Source organism: Clytia hemisphaerica, unplaced genomic scaffold (assembly GCF_902728285.1).
Source record: "Clytia hemisphaerica strain Z4C2 unplaced genomic scaffold, Clytia hemisphaerica genome assembly, whole genome shotgun sequence".
In the NCBI taxonomy this organism is placed as follows: domain Eukaryota; kingdom Metazoa; phylum Cnidaria; class Hydrozoa; order Leptothecata; family Clytiidae; genus Clytia; species Clytia hemisphaerica.
The window spans coordinates 21,238-32,090 of NW_027103510.1; the positions used below are offsets into that span (position 1 = coordinate 21,238).

Genomic DNA, 10,853 nt, shown 5'->3' on the forward strand with positions numbered 1-10,853 from the left:
CAAGATCAGTTGCGAGGTCCATCGTCAGTCGAAGCTTACATTCGATGCTTACGAATGGGATGCCGGTGTATTGAATGTACGTTGATATTACTTTTATTTTCCTGCAATTTTTTATTTTAATTTCTACAAAGCTATTTGACACAAGATCAGTTGCGAGGTCCATCGTCAGTCGAAGCTTATATTCGATGTTTACGAATCATAGTTCGGACCCCTCCCCCCCCCGAAAAAATGAAGAAGGGGGGTCAGAAATTATCATGAAAAAGGGGGGATAGCAAAGAAGAAGGGATAGTTTAAGAAGGGGGAGGGCTTACATATATATTGTAGATTATTTTCAAGCACTGTTATGAAATTTGGTCTTATGAAAGGAAGTTTTCTGTTATATTAGTCTGAGTCAAAAAGAAGAAAGAAGTTTATTATTTCGCTTTCTCTCTCTAAAGATATTTCACATATATTTGTTAGCTATTTTTTTCCAAAATCCTTGGGATAGGCATTTTTAAAGGTTGGGGGAGATGCCAAGAAGGGGAGATACCAAGGGTCATTTATATAAGAGGGGGTCTGACCCCTATCCGCACTATGCGAATGGGATGCCGGTCTATAGAATGTATGTTAATAATTACTGGTTTATTACGAAATTTGGGCTGTGCAGGGGTGGTGTTAAGGATATCGATTCTTGAAAATTAACCCGTTCAGTACCAACATTTTGAACGATTTTTGTTATACAGAATAGACAGAGGGTGGTGTTAAGGAGACGTCAATCCTTGAAAACTTAGCCTTTTCAGTACCAACGTTTTAAACGCTTCGTGAAAAAGAATCACAAATTTTACTAAAACTTTATGCTCTTCCAAATGATAGCTGCAAGATTTCCAGGAACCTAGTTACCACTCTGGATGTTTACCCTTAAATATTCAATATTAACCCATTGATGTAACTTTCTCGACTTAAGATTCCATAGGTTTCAGCTTCTCCATAGTCATAATGTCCTTCTCGACTAGAAATCCCCTCGCACTTTTCCTTCACAAACAGTATTTTACCCTAGAAATTCTTAATAAGTAAGTTTGCGACCGCAGCTGTCTACCCAAAGTTAGGGGAGGGCGCCACTCCTTTCCCTGGATTTCTCCACTTACCCTTGATCCGTCACTTTAATTGCTGAGCATCAAGCAGAGAGGCATCAAGTAGCATTTTGGAAATCTTTGGTATGACCCGACTTGGGATCGAACCCACAGCCTTGCGCACCGTAGCTGGATGCTCTACCTTCAGGCTACGGTCGCTAATCCTTACACAATAAATCAATGAAATCAAGGCCGAAAAATTGGCCAATCGCGTAGATTATTTTTTATCAAAGTCGATTACTCTACTGTTCAAACAAATAACCGCCAGTTTCTTTATTTTTAGTGGATCTATGGGATGGACAGACAGACCCAATCATTTATCACGGCTTAACGCTGACCTCAAAAATTAAACTGGTAGACGTCGTACAAGTTATTGCAAGTAATGCCTTCGAAGTCACTCCGTAAGTTGCTCTTTCTTGCATACTATATTTAGCAGGAACTTGGATTACCAAGAAAAAGTTGTACGAATCTCTATCGCTTTATGTCTACTCCCATCTTTTTTCAAAATCTACCTAATCTAAAACAGAACCGTGATCATTTCAGTGTTCTCCACAAAGACAATTTTGTATGGTGCTGATAAAATTATATGCCAATTTTGATAATTTCCCATACCTTATGGCGGTGCTTTTTAAATTCTCAAGATATATGCTTGCGGCTTTATGTTTAGTTCTATGCCTTCAATTTTAGTAACGATTTTTTTATTACTATAGGTATCCACTTATTCTTTCACTGGAAAACCATTGCACCATACCACAACAAATCAAAATGGCTAACATGTTCAAAAAATATTTCGGAAGTATGTTTTTCTTTCAGTTAAGATTATGATAAATGAAATTGGATGAAAACTAACTTGTCACACATTATGACGTCCGTATACGGAAATCTCCAAGCCTTGACATAAGTATTTCAATCTGTTTGTAACCAATTTTATAGGTTGGAAGAAAGTCAAGAGGTTTTTTAACAAAGCATGAAAGAATGAAACAAGACAACAGCGTTGTAAGGCATAAAGATTTAGATTTTGTAGACAGAATGACTTTCAAATCCCTTAATTGATAGATATTTTAAGACTTTCAGTAAACTTAAATATGTATGGTTGAGACATCAGACATCAGGTTAAATCTGACTTGGTTAGCTTAAAATATTTTTCATGAATATTCTAGTATTTGAATTAGAGTAGCTTATCGATAATTGACACAGCTTATTGGTCAGCCTAAGCTGAGCATTCAAATCCGTAAAATTCGTTTCTTCTTCCATAAGACGGCAAAAAAAAAATCCGATTTCCCGATATTTGCACGGATTTCTTTTCGAATAAACACCGGGATAAACACCGGGATAAAAAACCCGCGCGATTGCATCAGCCATTGGGATTATTGCATCAGCTTCTTTTATCTCCCGAATAATGCGCTATCTCTGTATTCGTGATAGCATGATTTTTCTGCTAAATGTATTAGCTTCCCAATAAGTTGCCACTACAGTTGTGAAAATTAAAAACAAGATTTGGCTTTGCTGGAATGAAAATTTGTACACTTTTTCAATCATCAAGGTGAGATTTCTTTCCTGCCTTTTTTAACAGTGTACTGGCTTTTTATTAGTGTTTAAAAAAAGATAGCAGCAATTGTAATTTTACCTCAGTTGCATAAGCTACAAAGAAAAGATAGCATAAGCTTGTCTGTGTTCAATATCAGACAAGCAGCTACAAAACCCAGAGGTTGCATGCGAGCTCCTTGCATCCTCTTACAAAGCTTATTAAACCTACTTAACTTGCTTAACCTGCTTAACCTTGAACCTATTATATCTACTGAACTTACTGTATATATACAAACTATTATTGAATCAAATTAAATTGACTATTATAATATTGAATTGTGCGAAGGGAAATCCGCACGTCTTGAAACTTGTGCGAAGGGTAATCCGCACCTAGAAACTTGTGCGAAGGGAAATCCGCACCTAGAAACTTGTGCGAAGGGAAATCCGCACCTAGAAACTTGTGCGAAGGAAAATCCGCACCTAGAAACTTGTGCGAAGGAAAATCCGTACCTATACAAATATTCATATACTTCTTTAAAACGTTCCACGTTACTTTTGCTAAAGCTTACAGAACTGCAATATGATATCTATAGAGGCATATCGTGTGTGTATAGGAAGTTTTGCTCTAACAGCTCAGAGAAATGTGAAAGGTATTTCTAAATCTATTAAAATTGGTTCTAACCTTTCAGACAATGCTTTTACTAAACTATTGAAACCAATCAGATTTTTAGCCCTTTTTGCACTTCTTTTCTTTGCAATTCCAAAGTCGTATGAGACAACTTTTTTTCAGACACACCTAGATTTTGTCCATCTTTCAAAAAATGGTATTTTTTTTCAATATCCAAATGCAGCGTTTAATTCAGGAGATCCAAACCTTACTTTTCTCAAAGTTAACTATACCCTACTATTATCAGGTGATATTGAACTAAACCCAGGTCCAAGAACAACTAAAGAAAACAAAAGTGATCAAGGGTCTGCTACGTACATTGATTTTACAGACATGACCAATTATCAAGTATCTAAAGCTGTTTTAGGTTCCTTTAACCAGGCTAACATAGATTTATTTGGGCAAACCGCAGGAACACAATGTAGTGCAAATTCTTTGTATGCGATATTCTGGTCTCATTTTCGACGTGTTTCTATTTGGAAAACTACAGACCTAGATAGAATTTTAATTGAAGGTGATAGGTTGTATAAGTTGTTGAATACAAATGATTATTTATCTGTCGATGAAATGCCACGATTTATCGAAACTAACGGTATTATCACTGAACTTAACTTTTTAAATTTAGAGACTGGCGAAGCTAAACTAATTGATGACTACCCCATGCTTCAAATTCCACTGAGTACTACTCAAAGTCCTGAGTTTAATACCTTAATGATTATTGGCGGTTTTACTATAGCTATTATGAAAAGGTCCCAATGTTTCTTCGTCTTTGATTCACACAGCCGGGACAGCCGTGGATTACTAGTTGAAAATGGAGATGGAGCTTCGTGCCTTTTAAAGTTTGATAATATTTTTGAACTTGAAAAATATGTTAAGTTTTTTTATTTAGAGTTTCGGGAGAAAGAATTTCAACATTTTCAAATCCAATTTATTCAAATTAATGAACCAAGTGAAGAGCTTAAAAGGATTCTTCAACTAAGTTATTCTCGATTTGTAAAGAAAAATTCCAGTGCGACACCTAAAAAACGTAAAAATAATTGTGCTGATGGAAATACTAGAAAGCGACAAAAAACACGTCAGCAAAGCAATCAAGCCTATTATGAACTAAACAAAGAAAAAATAAATGAAAACAATAAAGCCTATCATGAACAAAACAGAGAAAAGATAAGTGAAAACAAAAAAGCTTATAAGGAACAAAACAAAGAAAAGATAAGTGAAAACAAAAAAGCTTATAATGAACAAAACAAAGAAAAGATAAGTGAAAACAAAAAAGCTTATAATGAACAAAACAAAGAAAAGATGAGTGAAAATAAAAGAGTTTACTACAAAAGAAATAAGGACACTCTGAAAGAGAAGCAAAAAATTAATGCTCAAAAAAAAAATCTGCTAAGCAGTCTGATGACCCAGTGAAAAGATTTAAAAAAATTATATATGAAGGTCCTTTTTACATATGCGTTTCTTGCCACAGATGTCTATATCGACGTTCAGTTGCTAAATTTTCTCCTGAAAAATACAACATGCCAGAAGACGATTATTGTTTAGAAGTAATTTCTTTCGATGGGAAACTGTATATTTGCAGAACATGCCACAATAAGCTCAAAAAAGATAATTTACCATGTCAGTCAGTTAAAAACAAACTAAGCCTTGATGAACTACCAACTGAATTCAGTACTCTTCGCAGACTTGAAAAGGTTTTAATTTCTCGTAGAATTTTATTCAAGAAAATTGCAATAATGCCAAAAGGTCAGTTTCCCAAGTTAAAAGGGTCAATTTGTAATGTTCCAATTGACATAGAAGATATTGCTAATACCCTGCCAAGAAAAACTAGTGATAATGGTCTTGTCATAGTTAAACTTAAAAGAAAATTAGAATATAAGGGACATGTAATTTTTGAGGCAATTAGGCCTGATTTTGTTCAGCAAATGTTAAATTATTTAAAAGATAACAATCCTCTTTATCAAGACATAGTGATTGATATCAATAACATTTCTCATGATGAAACTATGGTGGATAATAATACAGATATTACTAACATTAATTCAGCCAGCAATGATAACGAAGAAATTTCTGATGAGGGTAGCGGAACACAAAATGACACTTCAGTTTTAGAACTTGAGACAACAGCAAACCCACTTGACGTGTTTCGCTCAAGTGCAAATGAAACAACTCTTATGTCCCATACTCCCACTGAAACAGAAATAGATAATGAAATTTTAACATTAGCACCTGGTCAAGGGAAGAAACCAATTTCTATTTTGAATGATGAGAATTGTGAAATGCTTGCCCATCCTCATTTGTTTCCCAAAGGTAAATTTGGATTCAACGTTCAACGCAATGTTAAATTGAGTCCCTCAAAGTACTTTAACCAACGATTATTGAACTATACTCAAAAATTTGCCTCTGATCCAGACTACATATTTTTTGCTAACTCTGTGATTCAACAAGTCTCTTTGACCAGTCAAATAAATGTTGCCATGAGAAAAGTTGCAGCCTCTAATTTAAATGCGGGAATGTTAAGTCAAAATTTCAAAGAAACAGTGAAACAATTTATTGCAAATGACAAAGCCTTTGCTTTTATGAGTACAGTTAAAGGAACTCCAGCATATTGGAAAAAATTTCAGCAAGAAGTTTTGGCAATGGTTAAACAATTAGGGCCACCAACTTTCTTTTTGACTTTAAGCTGTGCTGATCTAAGATGGAATGAATTGATCTCCATAATTTACAAACTCAAGGGTCAAAATGTTACTAACGAATTTATTGAGAATCTTTCATATCATGAAAGGTGTGATTTGTTAAATAGCAATCCTGTTCTAGTAGCAAGGCATTTTCAATATAGAGTTGAAGTATTTTTTAAAGAAATCGTTTTAGATGGTCCTCTTGGCAAAACAACTTATTATGCTATTCGGGTTGAATTTCAAGTACGTGGAAGCCCTCATATTCATTCTTTTCTTTGGATTTTGAATGCGCCAACATTAACTCCGGAAACAAAATCTGAATACGTAGAATTTGTTGATAAAATAATTAAAGTTTGTTTACCATCACAACAAGAAGATCCAGAATTGTTTAACCTTGTAAAAACCTATCAATTACATCGTCATTCGAAAACTTGTCGTAAATATAAAAATACACCTTGTAGATTTCATTTCGGCAAATTCTTTTCTGAGAGAACTATTGTTTCTGAGCCTTTGCCACAAGAATTGCCACAAGAGCAAAAACGAACAATACTGTCACTGAGAAAAGAAGTATTAAGTAAAGTAAAGACATATATAAATGAAAATCTTAATCCAAGTAAAAGAAATTTTTTTAACCCAGATGCTGAAAATTTCAGTCCTGTTCCAACCATAGATGAAATACTTAACGAATTAGATATTCCCAAGAATGATTATGAATATGCTCTGTCAGTATCTGAAGATGATGATTTTCACCTATATTTGAAGCGTGATTCAAATGCGTGTTTTGTAAACAATTATTTTACTGAGGGTCTGAAAGCTTGGCAAGCAAATCTGGATATTCAACCAGTATTTAATTATTACAAGGCTGTTACTTACATGTGTGCATATCTGTCGAAAACTGAAGATGAAGTGTCTCATGCTATGAACCAAGCTGTTCAAGAAGCATTTGAAAACGATTTAGATAAATATCAGCAAATGAAATCTACTGCGCATGCTTATGTTTCAAAACGGGAAGTATCGGTGCAAGAAGCTGTATATCTTAGCATGCCTGAATTATGGCTAAGAAAAGTATTTCCAGGTGTAACTTTTGCAAACACCAATGTACCAGAGAAAAGATTTAGAATGTGCCTTAGTGAAAATGAAATAAGTGAGCTTCCTGAAGATAGTACCTCGATATTCAAAAAGAATATGCTAGACCGATATTGTGATAGACCAACCAACAATTATGCTAATGGAATTTATGTGTCTGTTTCAAAAATGTGTTATGCTGAATTTTTGAGGTTTTATAGTATCAAGTATGTAGATAATAAAGAAAATGATTGCCAGCCCAATGAACTTGTAGATGATCTAGTTGAATCAAATCATCCAACAAATGGGTACCCAAATATTGTTCCACTCTTGTCCAGTCGAGATAAACTAAAATGTCGTAAAGTTCCATTAGTACTCCGTCTTCATGAGCCAAATAGAAACAAGCACCCCGAAGATTATGCTCATCATCTGTTAATGTTATATTATCCTTTTCGTAATGAAAATGAGTTACTCTCTCAGGAACACAATTCTTACACACAGAAACTATGTGAACCAGGTGTTGTAGAAATGATTGAAAGGAACAGAGCTTTGATCCAACCATATTCTGGTTTAGTAGATGATGCATTAGTAAGGTTTAGAACTGACATCACGCTCAACATGAATGACTTTGAACAGCAGGAAAATGATGAAACAAATGCTGAGCTTGAAAGTAATACTGCAAATAATAATGATGAATCAGATGATGAAGCTAATGAAGACACAGTACCATTTAGGGCAGCAATACCAATGGAATCTATTTTGCTTCCTGATAATGAAATAAATACTCGTATAAGATCTCTTAATCCTCAACAGAGAGAAGTTTTTGATGTAATACACAAATGGGGAAGAAATTTTGTAAAAAACCTGTCTTCTAAAGATCCTAAAATTGTAGAGCCATTCCATATTTTCTTAACCGGTGGCGGAGGCGTGGGAAAAGCCATTTACTTACAACAATTTATCACTCATTGTCTAAACTTTTAATGTACAGAGGAGGAGAACCTACTAAACAAAGGATTCTTGTGCTTGCCCCAACAGGTGTAGCAGCGATCAATGTCAATGGAACCACAATTCACACTGGTTTGATTATTCCTACAAAAAAGCTATTTCCCTTGAATGCTATGTCAAAACAAAATTTGCAAAAAAAACTTGCTTGCGTTGAGATTATAATGATAGATGAAATTTCCATGGTACCTAGTCGCTTATTTCGAAATATTGATTCAAGGTTACGTGAAATATTCAGTTCTGATAAACCTTTTGGTGGAAAATCGGTCTTACTTTGTGGTGATTTGTATCAACTCCCACCAATTTATAGAGATCCAATTTACAAAGCTGATTGTTCATCTATGCAAAGTATTGTCGGATTTGAATTATGGAGAAGTTTCCAAATGGCAGAATTGACAGAGGTCATGAGACAGAGAGATGATATAGATTTTGTAGATCTATTAAATCAAGTACGTTTAGGTGAACTTGATGAAGAAAAAGAAGAACTTTTAAAATCTAGATTCATTACAAAAGACAGTCCAGATTACCCTGCTAATATAACTCATATTTATGCAGAAAATAAGCCAGTAGATTTATACAATTTGCAAATGCTTGAAAAATTACCGACTGAAAAGCATCTAATTTCTGCACAAGATGAGGTACCAAAAAATCTGACAAGAAGTGATTTGAATTTTATTGAAAATGCTAAAGCAAGAGATACAGGTGGTTTAGCTCGTATTATTGAAATGAAAGTAGGTGCTCGTGTTTTGATATCAAAAATATTGACATTGCTGATAGATTAGTCAATGGACAAGTTGGAACAGTTATGAGGTTCAAATTTGATTGCAATAATAAAATATCTGGTTTATATGTAAAACTTGATGATGTCACTGCAGGTAAAAAAGGATCCAATTTGGATAGTGTATGTAGAGAAAACAATTGGACTTTGATCGAAAGAGCAGAATCTACCTTTGCACTAGAAAAAATAAGCAAAAGTCACCTATGGTTAGAAGAACTCAATTTCCACTGATACTATCGTATGCATGTACTAGTCACAAAGTCCAAGGGCTAACACTTCAATCAGCAGTCGTAAGCTTTGAGTTATTTGGTCAAAGATATTTCAATGAAGGTCAAATGTATGTTAATTTGTCAAGGGTAACTGACATAAACGGACTATTCTTAATTGGTGAATATAGTAGAAATGCTATCAGAGTCAACACTGAAGCAGGGCTTGAATATGAACGTTTGAGAAGAAGTTGTTGTTTGCAAAAGGTTCAAACTTTTTCATCTGTTTCTACCTCTCCCAAGTATTTAAATATCTCCCTTCTTAATATTCGCTCGATGCATAAACATGCTGTTGACCTAAAAAAATCTGAAAATTTAATGAACAGTGACTTGTTATGCCTTACTGAAACTCAGCTATCACCTACAAGTGATACTAGTGGAATTGATCAAACATTAAATAGTTATAATATTGAGTATAACAACAATTCAATTAATCGTTTTCAAAACACTGCATGTTGCACAAATTCTTCAATTCAAATTTTAGAGTGTAATAAAGCAGCAGGTTACACATTGATAAAATTCAAAAAAGAGACGTTTAGTAGTCAACCTATTAGCCTTTTAATCTTGTACAGACCACCTAATTCTTCAAGAAACACTTTTCGTGAAGAACTATTGCAACTGACAAGTTATGATGATGTAGACATTATTGTGGGAGATTTCAATATTGATGCACTAGATCCAACAAATCAAGACTAAACGAAATACTTTCTTCATTCAAAATGATAGTGAATGAACCAACTCATCTTGCTGGTGGCCTTCTGGACCATGTTTATATAAAACAAGTTTTATTAGCCAGAGAGAAGTGAATTGCTTTATAAAGGATATTTATTTCTCCGACCATGATGGAGTTTGTTTCACTATTGTGAGTGATTCTTAAATTGTTTGAACTGCTTGAACTGCTTGATATGGGGGGGGGGGGTTTACAGTTTGGAGGGTGGGATACATAAGGGATACAAAATTCTTCAAGAGCAAAGTTTCTAATATTCATTATAAAGTCGATTCAGTACATTTATAAATAAATAAATCACAGCTTATTCTGATGAATTTTGAATCCCTTACGTATCTATCTTAGAAAAAAAATCAAAACTGACAATAAGGAATTTGTTTTAAAAAGGTTTTTAGTGCCTTAAAAGGAAAGAAACTTTCTTGTACATTTTAATCTTTTGGATGGTTATGAATTTCTTTAAAACGTCACTTGTCACTTTTGAGTGGACACGATACTAGTTGCAAAAGACATTTTCATCAGTCACATAATTTTTTATAATCTTATGTACAGTATTTAAAAAATTTGGATTTTAAGAATTTTTTTTATCTATTTAAAAAATTTGGATTTTACGAATTTTTTTTATCTATTTAGAAAATTTGGATTTTTAGAATTTTTTTTATCAAATTGGAATATTAATTTTGTACATTCTTTATATATTTATAGTGCATTTTTTAGTTAAAAATTGAATTATGATATGCATTAACTTTTTAATTTTTTTTGAAAATCCTTTTACACTTTTTATAGTATTTTTTTAATCAACTCATCAATTTATACAGAATTTAGAGTTACAAAATTAACAAAATGACAATACAAATAAAACCCTGGACTAAAACTATATGTTGGACTGGACTGGAATATTATTTGCGTGTTAATCGTTCTGCTGTAACTAAAATTATATGTTTGGCTGGAGAAAATATATGGGTATTTGTATGATATGATGCTGGTAATTTGTTAATGGTTTTGTTGTAGTATTATTTCCTGTTACGTAATAGTGTTGG

General features: G+C 33.6%; 1 protein-coding gene across 1 annotated transcript in view; it reads left to right on the top strand.

The window, feature by feature from the left end:
* LOC136799051 (1-phosphatidylinositol 4,5-bisphosphate phosphodiesterase gamma-1-like) overlaps positions 1-10,853 on the top strand; it is a 52,561-nt gene that overhangs the window by 6,126 nt on the left and 35,582 nt on the right. The window contains exons 12-13 of the mRNA XM_067055730.1: positions 1,393-1,510; positions 1,820-1,905. Of these exons, the coding sequence (XP_066911831.1) occupies positions 1,393-1,510; positions 1,820-1,905 (204 nt within the window). The remainder of the gene's footprint in view (positions 1-1,392; positions 1,511-1,819; positions 1,906-10,853) is intronic.